Source organism: Protopterus annectens, chromosome 4.part0, assembly GCF_019279795.1.
Source record: "Protopterus annectens isolate FY-2018-M chromosome 4.part0, PAN1.0, whole genome shotgun sequence".
NCBI lineage: Eukaryota > Metazoa > Chordata > Ceratodontiformes > Protopteridae > Protopterus > Protopterus annectens.
This window is the reverse complement of record NC_056733.1, coordinates 233,194,632-233,215,460: the sequence shown is the minus strand read 5'-3', so window position 1 is coordinate 233,215,460 and position 20,829 is coordinate 233,194,632. Positions and strand designations below refer to the sequence as shown.

The following is a 20,829-nucleotide window of genomic DNA, read 5'->3' as shown; positions in this document are numbered from 1 at the left end:
GCTAGGCCCGTTTAAGTTAGAGGACCTAGTCCTCCCTCTTACTTCTCCTCTCTTCCCCTGTCCATCTGTGTATGTCTAAAGAGGTTAAGGAGTACAAGCCTTCGGGCTTCAAGAAATGCATGAAGTACTCCCAAAAAATGTCATTGACAGATGGTCATGGTCTGTGTCTGTTGCTTAGGGGCCATCCATTTGCAAGAGACTTGCTTGTTTTGTCATGCCTTCCCCCCTAGAGTGTTACAGGAGAGAAGGAATAAGCTAATTTTAAAGGGTCTGTTAAAGCCTTCCTTTGAGGAAGCCTTGTCTAGCTCTTCCTCTTCCAAGTCCACTAAATCTGCAAAGTCTAAGTCTTCGAAAAGACCTTCTCCAGCACCGGCTGGTGTCTCTGAGCCACCTCCTAAAGTGGCAAAATTGGCCTCATTGGCTCCACTGCCTTCGGATCCGACTGAGAGCAACATTGTGGTGGAAGGGTTGGATCCTAGTTTGTCGTAGCCAACCACTGAATTTATGGAACCTGCTATTCCTCCAAGATTCCCGCCTATGTCCTCCAGGTCTTCCAGGAGCCTTTCGGATGAAGATGTGAAGAGGGTGGTCCTGAGACTGCTGAAGTCGTCTGCTCTATCTAAATTGTTGTCTGCTCCAACCCAGTCGGCTCTGGAGCCTATGAAACCTGTTATACCCTCGATTGTTATTACTCCGAGCCAAGCTGGTTTGTCAGAGGGCTTAGTGCCATTGGTGGTACCCTCAGCTCCCGCTCCACTTGTGGTTGCCTTCAGAGCCAAGCTCTCCTCAGACACCTTCGGTGTCGTCCGTTGTGTCCAGAGGCTGAAGCTCTTGTTTTCGGTTCCGAGTCTCCCTCTCGGCACTTCGGCTAGGGTGAGTTCGGACCCTGCGTCTATCTCTGAGCCGATAGCCCTGGCGCAGATGGCATCCTCGGTCTCTTCGGAGCGGGAGAGTTCGGCATTCGAGATGATGAGCGTACTGTCCAAGTCACCAATTGCCACCAAGGGTACCAGCACTCTTCCCCCCTAGAGCACCCACTTTGGTCTCAGCCCCTACTCTCTCCGGCGACAGCAGAGACCCTCAGCCTCATGAGACACCAGCTGGTGGCCCCCACTCTTCCTTGACCTCCCCAGAATGTCCTTTTGAGGAGCCTCCCAGGAAGAAATGCAAGGGGAAGCATGTTGACTCCCAGGATGAGTCTTTGACATCTGACACTGACATCGAGGAGTTAGAAGGGTCCCCCACGTCATCCCCTGATGTCTCCTTTGTGGAGATCCTTAAGCGGAGGTGCGGCTGGCCCACTGTTAACCCTTCTGATGAGGAGTCTGTGTACCTGAAGACTTTTGGGTCACAACCTTCTGCCTCTTGTGTGTCTCCACCTTTTGACGAACTACTGGATTTAGTTAGTCGAAAGGTTTGGGATACTCCCGATGCCATGGAGCCAGCCCCTAGGAGACCCATCAGGTTTCTTTCTGCCCCTCCAGATAAAGAATTTTTGTCTGAAGGTGTCCCCATAGATGCCTGGTGGTGGTGGCCACTAAGAAGGAGCTTGCTGAGACGACTTCTGTCCCGAGTAAGGAGTCTCTACAGATTGACAGGTATGGGAAGCGTGTTTTCAGTTCAGCGGCTTTTACTCTTCGATCGTTTAACTATCTCACTCACTCCATGCGATTGCAGAGGGATCTCCTTAAGGAGTTGGGAGATTCTATACAGGGTACATGTACTGAGGGAGTCCCTGACAAGATTTCTGCTCAGTTGTCCACCCTAAATTCTATAGTTACCTCCTCCATGCGGCTTATTTCTTATGCGGCTGATGGAGCGAGTAGAGCAGCGGGTTCAGGAGTTGCCCTAAGGTGTCACTCCTGGATGCGCTTGTGTAATTTTGCGAAACCGTTGAAATCCACTTTCACCAACACTTCTTTTGATGGTTCCTCATTGTTTGGATCTAAGGTAAAGGACACACACACTCGGTGTGAGCAAGAAGGAAAGATGCTGTCTGCTGTGGGAGTACGTTTTACTGTTCCCTCTAGACCATACCCTAAAGGTCAAAGGGGGGGGGGCGGTAAAATGTGGTTCAAGAAGTCCCAGAGGGTCTTTCCAGACACAGGGTGAACTCTCCTTCAGAGGCAGAGGAGGAAATGGGAGATGTCTCCATAGAGGCAGGGGCGGTCCGCAATACCAACAAGGTTGTGATTCCTTTCGGGGACGGCCTTATCAGTGTTCCTGATATGGGACCCGACTGTGTTTCTGTGGGGCTGGTCAGGGGTCGCATTTCTTTGTATCCAGAAGTCTGGGTAAGTATAACCCAAGACAAGTGGGTACAAAGAGTTGTTACCAGAGGCTATATCATACCTTTTTCCCTTCCACTGTTTGTTCCCAAGAAGATCGCAGATGTACCACCCAATCTCAGGGATCAGGCAGCTGTGGAGATCAACAAGTTGCTCTTAAAAAGAGTCATCCAACCCATCCCAGCAGACCAGAAAGGACCCGGAACTTATTCCAGATGCTTTTTAGTCCCAAAACGAGCAGGAGACTGGTGGCCAATATTGGACCTCAGCAGATTAAACGAATCCATGAGGTAGGACAAGTTTCAGATGGTAACACTGCAGTCGATACTCCCTTTGTTAGGGAAAGACTATTGGATGTGCTCAATAGATCTCCAGGATGCCTACTACCATGTAAAAATGGACAAGGCATCCAGGAGCCATCTACGCTTCTAGCTGGGAGCCAGTCACTATCAGTTTCGTGCTCTGCCCTTTGGTCTCACCACAGCCCCCCCAGAGTGTTCACCAAATGCATGGCAGTAGTGACAGCTCACCTGAGACGTCAGGGATTCCAGGTGTTTCTGTACTTGGACGACTGGCTCCTGACTGCCCCCAACAGGCATCTACTTCTCCAAAACAGGGGCGCCACTATTCAACTTTGTGCTCAATTAGGGATCTCTATAAATTGGGAAAAATCTGCATTATTGCCCTCTCAATCTGTGATTTTTATAGGCGCAGAGGTAGACACAGTGAACATGACAGCTCGTCTTCCCGCTGAAAGGCACAAAATTTAATCTTTCAAATTCAACATTTTCTCCCGTTGTGGAAGGTCAAAGCAAAGTGGGTTTTTTAGCTCCTCGGGATTATGGTATCCACCATCCTATTAATACCATTAGCCAGGTTGCACAAGAGTTCTCCAGTGGCTTCTGTTTTCCCAATGGTCCTTCCAGTATCTTCCGCTGAATCACCCTATTCTGCTGACGGAATCATGCAAGGAGGACCTCCTTTGGTGGATAGCACTTAACCAGTTGATGGGTGCCCCTTTGTTCCTGCCCAACCCGTTGCCACTGTGACCACGGATGCCTCCCAGATCGGATGGGGGGGCATTATCTCGGCAGGACTGTCCAAGGCACATGGCAAGAACACGAGGTTCATCTGCATATCAATGTTCTGGAGATGAGGGCTGTGCTCCTGGCATTGCAAGCACTTCAAGACTTTCTTCCTCACGGGACTGTTGCGATACAAACAGACATGTCAGTAGTTTGGTATATCAACAAACAGGGCAGTACTAGATCTTACCCACTCTGTCGAGAGGCTATGCGAGTTTGGGAATGGGCGATTTCTTCCCAGCGCTTTCTGGTAGCAACGCACATCCCGGGGACGACCAACATGATAGCCGACAAGCTCAGTCGGGCGATCTTACTGCCTCCCGAGTGGTCTCTGAAACACGAAACAGCGGAACAGATTTTCCGCAAATGGGGACAGCCTTGCTGCGACCTTTTTGCCAGTCAGTCAATGCCAAATGCAGCAGCTATTTTTCCCTCATTTCCCCCTCCGGGGGAGACGCCCAGAGACGCTCCAACTCATGATTGGCCCCTGGGTCTTCTGTATGCTTTTCCTCCCTTTCCTCTCATTTTCAAAGTGATTCAGAAAGCCAGACAGCTGGGATGCAAGTTAATCCTCATTGCTTCTTACTGGCCTCGTCAGGTATGGTTCCCCTTCCTCGAGCCTCTTCTGGACGATCCTTGGATTCTGGACCCAGCTCCAGATCCTTTGACTCGCATGTCAGGTTCGCTACATCCCTCGTACCACACCCTCAAATTGACAGCCTGGCTGCTCCAGTTCCATCCCTAGTCAGGCTTCACAATGTATCTGCTTCAGTGTCACATATCCTTATGTCCTCCCATAAACCTTCAACTAGGAAGCTATATGGCAGTAAATGGAAACTATTTTCTGTTTGGGCACAGAAAATGAATATATATCCTTACACTGCTTCTATCCCTATAATTTTGGAATTTCTCTCCGAGCTTTTTCAGCAAGGATCTGGCGCTGCCACTATCGGAGTTCAATTGGCGACTATTTCTCATTTCCATTTAGGATTTCCTGACACCAATTTAATGTCTCGTAAGCTTTGCAAAACCTTTTTGAAAGGAGCCACTCTGTTGAGGCCACCTCTTCAAGAACCTGTGGCTTCTTGGGATTTAAATTTTGTGTTGTCCAAACTGACATCTTCCCCGTTTGAACCTTCTCACTCATCCTCATGGAAATTTTTGTCTTGGAAGACTTTGTTTTTGGTGGCTATCACATCAGCTAGACTGGTATCGGAGTTACAAGCCTTATCTGTTAAGCCACCTTATTTGATCTTTCATAAAGACAGGGTATCACTGTGTACTAACCCCTCCTTTGTTCCCAGTTTGTTCGCATGCCACAAATCAATCCATAGAACTCCCAGTTTTCTTCCCTAATCACTGTAATGTAGCTGAATATCAGTTTCATCAGCTAGACGTTCATAGACAGCTACGTTTTTATTTTCACCGCACCAAGGAGTTTAGGAAATCAGATCAACTATTCATTTCCTTTTCTGAATCTAGATTGGGTTTACCAGTTTCTAAAGTGACATTATCTAATTGGATTTCTAGTTGCATAGCTTTTGTCTGCAATTCGGAGGGCAGACCTTTACCCTCCAAGATCAAGGCGCATTCTACCAGGTCTCTGTCTACCTCTGCTGCCTTTCAAGCAAGGGTCCCACTTGATAATATTTGTGCAGCAGCTACGAGGGCTACCCCTCACACTTTTATTACACATTACAAATTGGATTTAACTTCCAGGGATAGAGCATCCTTTGGCTCCACGGTGTTCAGGAGTATTTTCCAGTGAGCCACTCAAGAATAAGGCACTAGGGACATTGTCCCATACGTAAAAATGGTGAGATTGGACTATACAACATAAAGAAGTTATGTTCTCACCATAACGTTCCATGTTGGTAGTCCATCTCACCCTTCATTTTTACCAACCTGCCCTCCTGCCCCCATCTTGGAAGAATCTGGAGGTATTAATATTTTGGTTATCTTCGGTTGGAGACCCTTTAGTATTGGTTTGTCTGTTATGGTTATTTCTTCTAGTGAGCAGCAAACAAGATCTGGGGTTTGTACTGGTGCACTATGGAATACCTGCTTAGCCACGAACCAACCAGAAGTTTTCGAGCTTATAAATCGGCCGAGTCAGAGCCAAGGATCCGCTCCGAACCCATACATAAAAATGAAGGGTGAGATGGAGTACCAACATGGAACGTTATGGTGAGTATATAACTTCTTTTATTTTATAGTGAGAGCTGTATGCATTGCACTGAAAAGGGGAGCACAGCACTGCTAAATGTTAGTCAGTGCCATAAGGGTCTGTTGAAGTAAAGTGCTGTGGGCTGCATGAAACTCTCAAACCACTCTGCCTTTCAGAAAGTAGACAGAAGACTGGGATCAGCCATCTAGATATAGCCATATAATATGAATGAAATTTGTGGTAGGTTGAGGTAGTTTATCAGTGAATATGGAGGGGGGAAAAAGATGGATGAATCTTTGAGGGACTCCTTTGAGGAGTGGTGCTGCAATAGAGATGGAGGTTCCTAATTTCACTTTAAAGGGTTTGTTAGAAAGGAAGTATTTAAACCAGGATAGACAGAATTCACTAATGACCATTTCTTTTAGTGTGCCTAGTAGCAGTGAGTGGTCAGTTAGGTCAAGTGCTTTTGTTCAGTCTGTGAATACTGCCTTGGTGAGATTTCTAGTCCAAGTTGCTCAGGATTTCATCAGTTAAGCAGGACTGTTGCCCCATGTAGCATTTTGGAAAAAAAGTGTTGATGGATGTAGTTTCTCAGTGAGTGTGGATTTTTTGTAGGATTTTTCCCAGGAGTGGAGAATATAGCAATAGGTCATAAATGGGAGGGGTTTTCTGGTTTCTGTTTAGGAATAGGTGTTACAGCTTCTTTACAGATGTTGGACATCATTATTAGCCAGAAGTTATAAATATGAGCAAGAGAAATGCATAGGATATCTTTGCATAGATGGAAAAATCAACAGTAGATGCTGTCTTCACCAGGTAGTCAGTTGGAATTTAATTTGGCAGAGTTTGTCTTTGCTTCTGATACATATAAACCAGAAGGTGGGGAGGAGTTGCAAGGATAAAAAGGGTTGGAGGGATGATGTGGGAGGGGGGTGGAAACACGTAGGTTCAGAAGTATATACTAGGCTAACAACCACAAGGGCCTTTTAAGCCTAGTGGTGCAACCCGACACAGTTGTGTCCCTGTGTATCATGGGCATTTATTAAGATGGATTATGTTGGTTAGGAATTTTCTAAAGGTTACGGGGGGTGGGGGTTGTTAGTTTGGGCATAGTTTGTGTGCCTCTTATCAGAGCCATGGGAGCCAGACGCTGGGTGAATTTCAGATTTCCCATCCATTGATCAAGATTACACTTAAATAGGGTTAGGGATGGACTCTGCTTCATATGGATGGGGATCCATTCCAGAGCAAGTGATTTTCTGATACGCATCTGTTCACTCCAGCATGTCCTGTTTATGTTGCAAGCAAAATTTAAATCCTTGGATCTAGTCATTCTAATGCTGTTTGTTTTGCACATTTGCAAAAGGTTCATCAGAGCTGGATCCAAGGATGCCTTGTATGCCAGACTGAGATTACCTCTCAGTAAGCTGTAGGAGGCAGTATAGTGAGATACCTTTAAGGCAACCCATACGGGACATTATATTCATATCCTGGATTTTGCTGGTAAGGAACCTTTGTGGACGTTCCACCTGTTACATATGGCTGGTCATACTGAAAGTGGCATTGTACTCTATGATGATCTGATAAGGGCTGAATAAAGTGGCACTGGCTTTTTTGGACCTGGTTACTATATCCTTAAAAGTTGGGCAAAATAGAGTGATTTTCTTACTACCTTCCCACGTGTTGGTCAAGGGCTATATTACTGTCTGCGTGTTCCCAGATCCCTGACTGCCAAATCAGCTCTTAGGAGTGTCTTAGCGATGGAGTAATTAGCCTGGGTGGCAGTTTTCCCAAAAGGCACTATAATGCATTTCCTCAGTATTGAGTTTTGATCCATGATTATGGCACCCGTCATTTGTCTGTGTTGGACTTTCTTGTAAGATATTTGCGTTATGGGGAGAATCATGACAGCTCCTAGTTTGCAATCATCTGTGAACTTGATAGATTGCAGAATTAACAGATAATGTCTGTGATTGTGAGATTGATTGTGTTGCAATTTAGAGCTTTGGAGTGTTATCTTGAGTCTTGCAATCCTATAAGTAGGTTTGCTTCATGCCATCATGGCAGAAGTGTAGGTTTGTTCAGGAGGGAATTCTGCCTAGACTCTTGTAATAAGCTTTATGTGTGGATTGCTTGTTTGACAGTATTTCAGAGTATGGTGAGGTGAGAATGAAATTACGTGGTAGGATTCTCTACTTAGACCAGGCTTCATCTGTAAAATGTAGGAGTGGAGTTCCTTATTTAGTTTTTTAGTAAGTTTTATTGTGTAACTGGATGAAATCTTCTAAAAGGTGAGGATGTGTTAAATTGGATGCGGGTTTCATTTGGGTCCTTTCATGTTGAGGAGCAGGGTTAAGTCTTATCACTGCTGTTTAAGTTGTTGACACTGTTTTATTTTGGTCTAAATGTACCTAGCTTGGGGAATGGTTTACTGGTGTTACATTTAGTGAAAATTATGGGGCAGTGGTCATTGAAGGTGGGGAGAGATGATAAGGTCGGAAATAAACTGTGGATTGTGCAAGTCCAGTGGGAAGTAGTTTGAGCATGTGTTGTCATGTAGGCTTGGATGCTAGTTATGTCAGGTTTAGATTGACCAGATATGCATATTACTGGCAACGGGTCCAAAAAAATTAAGCGTAGGTTTGACTCAGCAAGGTTACAGTTAGTTTGTTGCATCGAGAAGCAAAGGGGATCTCATATCCGCTGTGCAAATAGACTATAGTGTGAGACATAGCAATCAAACAGAATCTACATCTCCAGGTGTTTTGCATTTCTTCAGCCAAAACTTCATAACAGACCACCTGGGAGATCTGCATCTAAACCTAGAAGTCTTCCACAAATTGGCAGTGACATGGGGCAGCCTGTTTGAAGAACCTGTTTATGCCCAGGAATACTCAGATTCTGACGTTTTGTGCTAAATGGGTATACAAGGGTAACACTTGGCAGTAGATATGATTTTTCAGTCCTGTAGAGTAAGAGACTTCTTTATGCCCTTCCCATTTCAGGGTCATCCTGAAAGTAGGACAGGAGAGGCCTAATGTTGGTGACCCCCCCCCCTTCCTGAGATGGGACTTTTTCTCCTAACTGCCTTGGCTGAGTAGAGAAGAATCCATACTTTTACCTCTGTCAATTTAGTGGCCTAACAGAAAAAGATGCTGGTTCAGAAAATTTACAGAGACATGCAGCTTAGGACCCTCGTACCACACCGGGCTTTCTTTGCTGCTGAGTTGCCCACAGACTTGCTATCGAGCAATCCTGCTTGGTGAACTAGATTACCTTTTCCCGCTGGTAAAAAGAACATGACGTGCCATCCAAAATGCTCTCCAGGAAGCCCTACTTTTAATGACTGTTTGAAATGTGAACCATATAGTAATTTGCTTTCTTCTCCTTAGTGTCTGTGTTTTGTCCTCTGCAGTCACTCAGTTCTGGTCCTTCATCTGAAGAAAAAAAAGTAGTACCATTTCATTTAGGTCCTTCTCTTTGCAGTGGAGAAACTAATTCTTCCTACCTTTGAACTAGCTGATTTTATTTACCAGTCAGTATCTTATCCTGTATTGGTTACAGTTTTCCTCTGTGCAGAGAATTTTGGAAGTACTTGACTTAATGTGTAGGGAACCTTGTGCAGTGGTCCCTCAGTATCACTTCCTCTTTTGTCTCACAAGTAGTTTAGGAGCTTGCTTTGAAATAACCTCCAATCTTCTACCCTAATCCTCAAAACACAGGGCAGAGATTCCTAAAACTGGTCAATATGCAGACATCTGAGATGTTTGAGAGAACTAAGACAGACTTGCTGTTGCCCCTTCATGCCAGGGAGAAAGGGGCACACCAGTGTTGAATCAAAAATCCTGAAAGGACATCTGATTGTACTTTTATGACCAGTACTAAAAAAAGAAAAAAAACTAAAGCTACTAAAGCAGCCACTATAGCTGACATTTTTTCAGAAATGCTTGAGGAAAACTCCTTTGATCTCTAGACATTCTCTTCTGAGCATAAGCTAGAGTTCTTTACAGGATCAGAGTAGGGTTTGCACACTGCTGTTTTGCAAGCTGTGTGCACTTTTAGATGGTGGCTCCCCAGACTTTGTACTGCTTTAGTACTTCACCATTCATTCTGAGTTTTACTTACAGTAACCTTTGCAATGAACACCGTAGTCAATATGACTGTAGATGTTGGAACAAAAGGATCTGTTCTGCATTAGACTCCCAACCTAACTCATGGCATTTGTTTTCCTTAATGTAGTGGGAAGGCTACTGAAACTTCAGTTTAGAGAGAGTGACTCCTACTCCTTCTTCATCCAGGCCATTTCTCCTATCAGCAGGACTACTTTTCAGCCTGATTCTACACTGAGCACATTTGTTAGTAACTACCTCAGGCAAGCAAAATAAATAAGATTATGTAAATTTCTGTCCCATGTATAAATTGTTTTACTGATATCCAAGATGTGGGGAGATTCCACCCCATGCAGAGGCTGTCCAAGATGTTAGGCATTAGGCCAGCTCATTCACGATGAATAGTACTGCAACAATGATCATTACCTGTGGTTATGGTGAGTGCACACGAACAGCAGAACTTTTTTTTTTTTTTTTTAGTGTCTTAGACTCCATTCAGAGTTCGACCATAAACGATTGGCAGTGTAGCATATGAAATTGTAGTAACCATCCTAGTGGTGGCATGGCATTTGACTTTCCATGTCCTGTGATGCTACAGACTGCTGTCATGGCTTTGGAATTGTGCTATAGATCTTGTAGCAATTCCGCCACCTCCTAGAGCCACCAGTAGGTGGTGTTGACATGCAGCAATGTGATGCTATTGTCCTGTACATAGTTTGGGATTGGGTCACATGACTGAATCTGAATGATTCAGTATAATCATAAGGGAGATTTCCAGCTCTGGTGCAACAGACGGATGAAGCTCTGACTGCATCCCATGTGGCTTTGTTTTGATTAGAAGTTCAGATTGATGGAGCTGGCAGAGCAGCATTGATGTGCTCACCATGGGCATGTGGGTAGAGCTGGCCAAAGAATGCACCAGTCTCTTTAGGGTGGTTTGGATGCAAAAGACAAGGCCTGAGAGAGGGAGTTTGGTAAATTTAGCCACTGGTGGGTGATGGCCTTCATTGTGGACACATGGGATAATGCATCCTCATGGGGAAAGTATTGTGAGCTGTGTAGTTGTAGTTTGCTTCCCCCTCACTGGGAAGGTTTTTGCCATTATAAATTTCTATAAAGACACAAGCAACCCTCATGGCTGTCTGACCCCCCCCCCCCAAGAATGACTCTCACATCATGGTTATAGATTACACCCATCTTGGTGGAAGCAAATAGGCTGAAGTCTGATATGAGGGAAGCTTGTGATTCATTCAAGGTGAACCTTTTAGGCAGGCCTGGGACAGAAAAAAATCTGAAAAGAAATTGAGGCTTCGAGTCATCACTTAATAGGTGAGATCCTCTTTTCAGGAGAAAGACAAGGTGGTAGTCATACTGACGACTAGTGAAAATTTGGCTAGGGCACCAGGGAACTTCACATAATCTTTTCAGTAAGTTCTGTGGGATTTTTCACATCCACCTGTGCCACCACCTCAGGCCAGAGCTGGATCATGGCCCCCCCATCCCCGCCCCCCAGTCATTCCAACACTTGGCTGTATCTCCTCCCGTTATAAACACTGTTCATACCTGTCAGTCTCTGTACTACTTTTTTCTACAGTGATTACAGATATTAAACTTTTATTTCAAATTTTATAGCACATAGATAGCCGTTTGCTAAACAAAACAATACAGTCTCACAATGAAAATGGACTTTGCATGAACAGTAAGCTTCTCTGCCCTTGAAACTCGCATTCATTTAAAAAGTATTGAAACCCACATTCAAGGAAAATGCATCTGGACAGTGGTGGATTGTTTACTTTTGTGCTGCTTTCAAACCAAAGGCCCCTTACACACACATTTTTAGGACCATGCATACATGAATGTGCTCTGCTACACCTTCCTTTGAAAATGCATTGAAACAGCATTCCTTAAAAAAAAAAAAAAAAAAAAAACCCTGATAAGTTTGGTAGATAGTTTCGGGGATTCAGGCTCTTGTCTCCTGTAAGCAAGGTACAAGTTAACCAACCCTGACGTCCCTAACTGGGATATTTTTCACACACACACACACACACACACACACACACACACACACACCTACCTTGTCAACTCCCCCATCTTTCCATGTTCGCTAACTTATCTTTCATCCGGCAAAGGAACAGATTCTCTATGCTTAAAAATCCAGTGTTGAAATATGCATGCATCGACACATGCAGGGTGTTCCAGTATTTAAATGAACATGCATCTTCAGTATGACTCGTGCACAGATACTACTAAAGACACACTCAGAGTGCATTCTTAATGCAGAAATGTTTACACCCTTGCATCCTTAAAGCAGAAGGAGCCTTAGGAGTACAGCACTTTTTATAGTGCAGCACAGAAATATCAGTCCACCTGATTGGATTTTATATAGAGTCATTTGCTGGACAGTTTTTAGTCAAGACTAATCATGTTTAATGTACGTTTCACAGCTAATTGTGATATCAACATGATTTCATTATGGCTGTATTAAATCACGTTACTAGCATGATGCATCAAATCATGTAACTAGTGTGAAGTTTGGATAATGTATTGCATCATTCTACAAGTATGATTTCATAGAAAATGTTTTATTGATCCTGTGAGTAGCTGTATGTGAACAAATGGCTATTGTTTGATCTCCGATTTGTAGTGTGAACTTTAATCCTGTGATCAGCTGCAGTATTCCATAAATGTGATCTCTGGGGTATTGTTCCGGAGCTCATAAACATTTTATTATTAAATGGATGCTGCTTGCAGACTTCATTGGAACACCACAATTTGAATCTCAGCTACTTGAGCATTTTGCTCAAGTTTTTACATGCGTGTTAGTGAGTTTTGTGTGGTCTGAGGTCTATTCACCTCCAAGAAAGAGCAAGACTGGTATTACATTGCCTGTCTGTGATCTTTCTCAAAGATGACCTTGGAGAGAGAATAATAGGGGTGTAAAGGGCATTGGGTATACACTTGCAAGTAGTTATATTTTGTTGCCTGTTGCAAGTTGAGCAGCTCAAGTACATGTATTATGAGAATCAGTGTACTTGAGTTGCCATTTACAAGCTGCTGTGAGCAGGATCATATTAGTGGGACTCTGAACTATATTCTTGTAGAAACTCTTGTGGATGCAATATCTTTTTTGACCATATCTGTGGTGTCTATTTGAACACATTTTTCATAAGAACAGCAGACAGAGCAAAGGGAGTGAAGTCTTAAGTATTCTGTATGTGAAAAAAAAAAACAGACTGCAAATCTGGATGGGCTGGATAAGGTGAGGGAAGGTGTTTTTACAATTGTCAAGGAAAAGGACCTTGGAGTAACCCTGTATATAATGAGCTTTGTGTCCAGATACTAACTAGGTTCCATGGAACTTCATAGAAGGGACTTTCAGCATGAGAAATGAGCTAGCTTTATTTTTGCTTAGCCCCACACAGTTTTGTACATGCTTTGGAGGCAACATTTCACAAACTTAAACATTCCTAGAAACATAAGGGTTTGAGAACAGTAAATGGATTATAATGATGCCAGTAGATGAGGTTGTGTAAAAGTAAGAAAGCAAGCAGGGTGGTTGAGTCAAGAAAGCTGTACAGAAACATTGAGGTTCATATGAAGCTTGTAGGTTGCTACTTGGAAGCAAACAGAAATGTTACGGAAATTGTAATGGTTGTCTGGTATGCTAAGACGAGGTGTGTGTATAGAGCTTGAAACTTAGTGGGTGATGGCATAAAAGAAATAAAAGGCTGCATATTAGTAATAAAGCACCTCGTTGAAAGACACTGTGTTTTTAACTCCACTGTAGAACAACCCAAGAAAGCTAACTGCTTACTTCCACCATAGGGAAAATAGTGCAGCCTGAGCTCATTCTTAGTTTCCAGTTCTAATGCCATACTGCAAACAGATGTTCATAACTCTCTAACCATAACAGCTAGACAAAAAGTGTAAAAGCAAAAGTTGTTCAAACACTGATCTTAGCAATGGTGTAAATGACATTGTAAATCTGTCAGCTTAATATTTGGTAAGGAATGTGGATTTTCATATGTTTTGCATATTTTTTAAAATCACAGTATCTCAGTGAAGATACCATGTAGAACCGACCACAATTCTGTAAATTTTTTTCACAGAAAAAAGCTTTATAAAAAATCACCTCAGCAAACTGAAACCAACTTTCAGCTGACATCATAAAAGAAACAATTGCACTGCATTTATAAAAGCATTTTGGGCTATCTAAAAATTAATGCACTTTGACAATGGGTAGAAGATCCCATACCCTAGTGCCAAGTACAAGCAGCCCTCTGTAATTACAGCCATTACATAAGTGGTGCTGCGGTAGCGTTGTTGCCTCACAATAAGACGTTATCCTGTTCGATTCTCAGCTAAAGCGTCTTTTGTGTGGAGACATGCGTGAATGGGTGTACCTTTGTTGAAGGTTGTACGTTAGGGCTGGCAACTCAGTACGTAAAAATCTACTGCCAATAATTAGCGGACCGGAGTTCTGCTGTGGCGACCCCTAACTGGGAAAAGCCGAAAGATACAACAACGTAATACATTAGGCATTGTTCAGTCTGTAGTGTGTTTTGTATTACTTTAAATAAGGTAGTTATTTTAACTCGGGGGGGGGGGGTATTCTTTTCATATGAGTATTGGTAAATGTTCTGTTCTTTTCATGTATTGGGAGTAGTATTGTATTTGTTTATTCCTCTACCTGTATGTGTTTCACTTTCCTTTGTAATCTCAGGAATTGAGATGATGCACGAAATTTAATTTAGGCTACTCCTATGTAGTTAATGACAGTTTAGTTTGACTACATACATACATTCATATGTGTTGCAAATACGTACTGCAGTGACTCTTATAAATGTGCATACCTCTGTGTCCACGCATGCACCAGAGTGGGGGGGGGGGGGTTTATGTCTGCATCCATTTCAAGTTTTTGCAGTTCCTCTACAAGTATCTCTGCTTTTTGATTTTAAAAATGGCATTTACATCATGCATTGAGCAATATTGCTTCTGATATACACCGGAGCTGTTTAATCCAGTAACAATTCGAACCAAAACCACCTCAGACATAAGCCATGAAAGGATGCACATTGTAGACTGATGAAAGCACTTAATCTGACTGCGTATATATTTTATTTTATTAAAAGTTTATTTTATGTGTCCTTTCATGAGCTTTGGTTGGGGAGTTTGTTTGGTTTGACATAAATAGAAGGCATATAAAGTAAAAACTTTGACGTTCTGCCTAATCTTGGTGATTTGATCTCCTATCAGTTTTCTGAGTGAATGGAAAAGGGAGATCACTGCTACGAGATCCCTAATGTATGCTCCAGGGAACAGTGTGTGGAGATAAGGGGTGGATATGGTATTCAAGTTGTAGACTGGATTCAGAAATCTGATTGCCTACAAATTGCATCACCTCTAGAAGCTCATTTGAACAGTCTGGGTGCTATAATTAGTAAAAGGTTGAAAGGTGGACAGGCACTTATGAAGGGAAAACAGTAATTTTTCTTATCCCGTACAGTACAGAACGTTGAGAACAGGAAAGCTACATCATTTTTCTTACTCTGCAGATGTTTAAGATGCTAAGAAAAGAATATTGGTTTGTGAACAATCAGGGAAACCAAATAATTGTAGCAAACTGGCGAAAATAAAAAGTAAAAACCACAAATTCACCAGTAGGACTAGTAGACACAAGTTTATTTTTCAGGTTAAGCGCTTTCATCAAAGTAAAATTGACTTCCTCAGAACAATATACAAACAGTCTTGTGGATTTAAATATATTACACTGTCACAGGATAGGTGAGGAATCCCACCAGTCAAACAAAAGATCTCTTGAATAAATTAATACCTTAAAGGCATCTGCTCTTTCTTTTAAAGCAGGCAAGATAGATATAAAATCATTTACTCCTGGACACAGATTAGCTGCCAAATGAAGCTGATAATATCAACCAGGACACAGTGTTTTTCAAAAAAGGTAACTGTCAGACTAGCAAAATAGTTCATCTGGCAAAGTGTAATTCCTGCCCAAGGTTTTATGTTGGGAAAACTGAGAGGGCTCTCAGGTCCAGGATATATGAACACTTATACGACATTAAGAATTCAAAAGAAACCAATGCCTTATTTAGGCATAGTAAAATGTGTTAATTTCTCTGGATTTAAGTTTGGGATATTAGATACCATTGAAATAAACGCCAGGGGTGGCAACTGGAAAAACACTTTAAACAAGAGGGAACTGATATGGCAGCTTCATTTGGCAGCTAATCTGTGTCCAGGATTAAATGATTTTATATCTATCTTGCCTGCTTTAAAAGAAAGAGCAGAAAGGGTTTAATTTTAACACAATTTCTTTACAGAAATGTATTTTATTGTATTTTTAGTGTTTATAGTGTATGCCTTTAAGGTATTAATTTATTCAAGAGATCTTTTGTTTGACTGGTGGGATTCCTCACCTATCCTGTGACAGTGTAATATATTTAAATCCACATGACTGTTTGTATATTGTTCTGAGGAAGTCAATTTTACTTTGATGAAAGCGCTTAACCTGAAAAATAAACTTGCGTCTAACAATCAGGGAAACACAAAAGCTGAATTTTCTTTATTGCAAACCTCAGTTCAGCTGCAGCAGTGGAAGCAAAATTCAAAAGGTAAGCTACAATTTTCTTTTGAATTTTTCTATCGCTGCAGTTGAACTTAGTGTGAAGTTGCTTGCACCTCCAGAAGAGAGACTAGGGAAACGTGTGCTTTTATACATCTCTTCAGGTAGCACTTGGATGTATGCAGGGATGCTTCCTGAAATGTGCTTGGTGGTAATTAATTTGTGGGGTACTCTGTTCAAATAAAGCTTTGTGATTGAGCATGAGATTTCTGCTTTGATTTTTGACATGTATAGTGTAAATCTCTTATGATTGTGACTGTAGCCAGTCACATGATTAATATTTGACATAATTGCTATATTCACATGACCCCTTGTTTAATGATGGATTTTCTTAGATGTGTACAGAATTGAGGACTTTTTTTGGAATCCTGAATGACTGTTTTTGTCTTCTAGGTCTGTGATGGAAAGATTTCTGTTCACATTGTTGAAGGAGATCATCAGACATTACTCGAGGGAGTTGGAATGGAGTCCATTGCTGGAATTATTCAGAGTTCCTTATCAGAGCCCCGTGTCAGTGCCAGGGTTGGCTAAACACTTAACCCAAAACATGTGCCATTCTTTATTCTCATGGAAAGCCTTCATGCTGGCATGCACATGGATATTCTAGTGAACTGATAACGCCAGCTAGTTCTATAAACTTCTGCAAAGAGTGCCATTAAGATGACATTTGTCTTCTCTTTAGCAGAAAAATGGTTATTCACAAACTCTAACAAGCATTTGCATTTCTGCTGTAATTGCTCTGTCAAGGCAAATGCCTTTCAGACTCCATTCCAGTGAGTAATATGAATGAGATGTTCACTGAAAAGCTTAAACAGTATTGCAGTTTCTTTTATGTTCTAAGATTTACAGGGACCTCATATGTAGAAGCATTCCTCATAATCATTGTGCATACTTTTCCTGGGTTTTACTGTGGAAATTTAGGAAATAGCAGAAAATGCACTTTACAGTGTATGCAAGTGATAATGCCACATAAAATTATGAAGACTTAACACAGCAATACCTTAAATCAGGGCATAGTTGTTCTTACTAGAAGCAACACAACTATATTACATTTCCAATAACATAATACTTCTACAATTAGCAAAACACTGTTTAGCTACAGAATTTCACAGCTGTTATATTGACTGTAACAGTGATGTGACTGTCACAGCTGCAAGAAATTGAGTATTACAGTAAAAATACACCTGTCGAGATAGTTTGTTGTTCTTGGAATAAACATATGACCTGTATAATCACTGCTGTAGAATCTTGTGGCGGTTTGCACCTGCAAGACGACACAAACTGAATCCTGTAACCATTCTAGTCACAGTACATCTTTATAGCATTCTAGCCACAGGTGGCCTTTGCTGTGTTAGTGACCTTACTGTAACTGAGACTACTGCAAATTTTATGGCTACTTCAGTAACAAAAAATGTATCCGAATCTAGCTGTGCACTGGTGACACTGTTATAATCACATCAGTGGTCAGCAGCAGTTCAAATTAATCGCACAAGTACAGCAAGCAGAATTCTTTAATAGCTACATGTCTAATTCTCTCTATTGTTGTACACATGAATGACAATGTGAACATGGTCATAATCCTGACTGTGGGATTGTACAGCTTGCACATTAATAACACTGTTACCTTACTGAACTCAAGACTCCTGGAATTCCTGAAGACATTTATCCTACGGAAGTCCAAAAATCATGCAGTTCCTGCAGTAGCACACCTCTGCAATATTTGTCTGTAACTTCATAGGGAATCAGTTACTCATGTAATATGGTTGTACAGTAATCCTGTGTTTGTAACTAGACAGTTTTGTCAGTGAAGCAACCACTATGCCTGAAATCATGGAACAGCAACTGTAGAGCTGCTTCACTTGTGCACCTTCAAGTACTAGCTTGTTTGTAATTTCACTGTAGTTTGTTGCAGAACTGTGCAAATCATACATGTGAAATGATGCTGTGCTTTCCTAGATAGACTTTCAATTATCTGTAGTTTTATCAGCAAACAGAGCTAGCTGATCTGTAAGCTTGTTGTAGTTTTTATGTAGCAGAACCATACAGCATAATCATACTTGTGAAGAGCTCCCAGGATTTCCTCGGCTGTGCCACAAATGTCTGGATTTCAACAGCCAGCAGTACACCGGTTGTGTTTTGCAGCATGTCTGTATATCCAGGAAAGTGTTTCTAGAATGTAAAGGTTGTGTGTTAAAAAGCATAATGTTAACCCGCTGCAGGAGTACTACTGTGGTCAGGACCACCAACCTTCACCAACTTAAGTATCAAGGATATATTTATTGTCTAAAAGTTTTAATGTTTTATGTGATTAATTTTATTCCTGAATGGTCCATTGCAGCATGGAACATGGGCAAGGACCACAAGAAGGTGTTTTACCTTGATTTCTGAGGCTGTAATCAGTCAGTGAAGAATCATGTAATTTATGTAATTGTATAGGTAATGTGCAAGAGAAAGCTGTCTGAATGGGTCACTGAAGTACTGTTAACTGTGTGCTTTTTTAATTGGATCTTTTTGGAAAAAGTGTCATTAAAATGCTATTTGCTGGTTCTAATGTTCATGGTTTCCCATGTCATTTTTGCTGTTCCATTTTGGTTCTATAAAGAGAGGCTAAACAGTTTACAAAATGATACATAAAGTTAAGAAATGTGTATACACAGCTAATTGACTAGATGTTATACAAATGTCTGCCTGTTTCTAGACAGATTCTAAGATATTACAAGCACTGTCAGAGTGACAGGGTATCTCTACAGGTAGACCATGAAGCATTGAAGTATAATTATTCCCTGACCTGTACTGCACTGATTTCTTATTTATTGATAGGATATCTCTCCCATATCATGCAATCCTGTCTTCAGTCTGGTAAACAGTCCTGAATCATGACCTATAATTTACCTGTGAAACCACATTTGCATCTGGCAGTATACCTGGTATGTCCTGCAGGTGTTAATCACAGAAACCATTGTGGCAGTTTAACTTCTCCATGAGACTTGGCCATGTTTAGATGGTCTGACATCCATAGCTTTCCTACATCCCAACTAGGAGCCGATCTAGTTGATGTCCTTACTATGACAGTATTACTGACAGTTGGGATATTGTGCCAGAGATGACCGTAGATCTGGACATGTTACCAAAGCCTAATCATCTTCCCCTTGCAATGTACTTCCAACTTAGGACCAAAGTGTGCCTTCATTTACTTAGAGCAGATAAGTATCCATATTGGGGAATTTTCCCTTTTTTTTTTTCATAATTTTTAGCTGATTAAAGAGGGAGATGATTGCATTTTTTAGACTGTCAGAGTAGTAGTACTGGATTCTCTCATTGAGGCAAGTCATTTTATGAAAACTCCTCTTCCCTCAAATAAGAAGACTAAGCATACCTCTTCCCTCCCCACACCCCTGATGAGGATCCTCAAAGGGAGCAGTATGAATTTTTCTAAAGATGGTTTTAAGAATTCAGTCTCTCTCAAGCTCCCCCGTTCTTTTTATATGCCCCCTTTTATATTTTCTAAGAGTCAGAGATACTATTTTAGAAGAGGAAAATTCTGATTGAGGGGGATTCATTGGCTTACTCATCACATATTCAGTCTCCTGTGGGGTGCGAGTCTGAAGATGGCACTGTCCCCATATTCTCCTTTGGAGGAACTTTCTTTGAGATACAGTACTAAATATGATGCAAAATCTTCAATGGGAAGATGTACACTGTGGTCCCAAAGCCATCTGCCATCTCTGTGGTACTTGAGGCTTTGCACAATACCTTTTTATGGCTTGTGTTGTATCCTGAGACCCAAACTCCAGCCTCCAAGAAATATGACAGATTTTATATAGTACCAATAACCACAAAGTGCCTTAACTGTTCATTACAGTTTGGGAGTAAAGGATAGTCTGTTGTCTGTCTAACACGACTGGGACCATTTGCAATAGAGTCTTTTGTGTTTCAGATTTTATAAAGCACTAGATCCCTATAAATGTTATATAAGAATCTATTGCCTGACTCTCCTGTCACTTACTAGAATATTTGATAAGCCAGCTAAGCTCCTGCTTCCCTTCCTATTGATAAAGGTAGGAGTATTGACAGCTATGGAAGAAAGGTTTACACCACCTCTGTTCTGGCCTTCTATGCTGTTATCAGGCATGCATGACCAAGTTTCCTTTATCTTTGTTGGAGGAGCTTGGTAAAGTTTTATCCGATATTCCTAATTTCTGCAAGCAAGTCTTTTTCTTTACTGAATTCGGTTTCCCAGGTAGCTAAGTGTTGTATTAAATACAGCTGGTGCTCTGCCACTGGTTCTGTTCTGAGATTTTAATGGCTTAATCTCTGGTCTGTTCCAGAGGATGTAAAATCTTAACATGATGGATGGCTCCGCATATACTCTGGTCTTGCTGCTGACATTTTTAAAAACATTCAGGAGGCAAGATTTTAAATGGATCTTGCGCCTGTTCCCTAGTTTTAAAAGAGCTACCCTTCTAAAGCTAGACCCTTTTTCATAAAGAGCAAAAGACATCCCCCCCCCCCCCCCCACAAAGGGTAAAAGATTAAAAAA

General features: G+C 41.8%; 1 protein-coding gene across 1 annotated transcript in view; it reads left to right on the top strand.

The window, feature by feature from the left end:
• The window catches only part of FASN (fatty acid synthase), a 1,281,817-nt gene extending 1,262,973 nt beyond the window's left edge, over positions 1 to 18,844 (top strand). The window contains exon 43 of the mRNA XM_044068230.1: positions 16,683 to 18,844. Within this exon, the coding sequence (XP_043924165.1) occupies positions 16,683 to 16,820 (138 nt within the window). The 3' untranslated portion in view covers positions 16,821 to 18,844. The remainder of the gene's footprint in view (positions 1 to 16,682) is intronic.
• Positions 18,845 to 20,829: the final 1,985 nt, after the last annotated feature.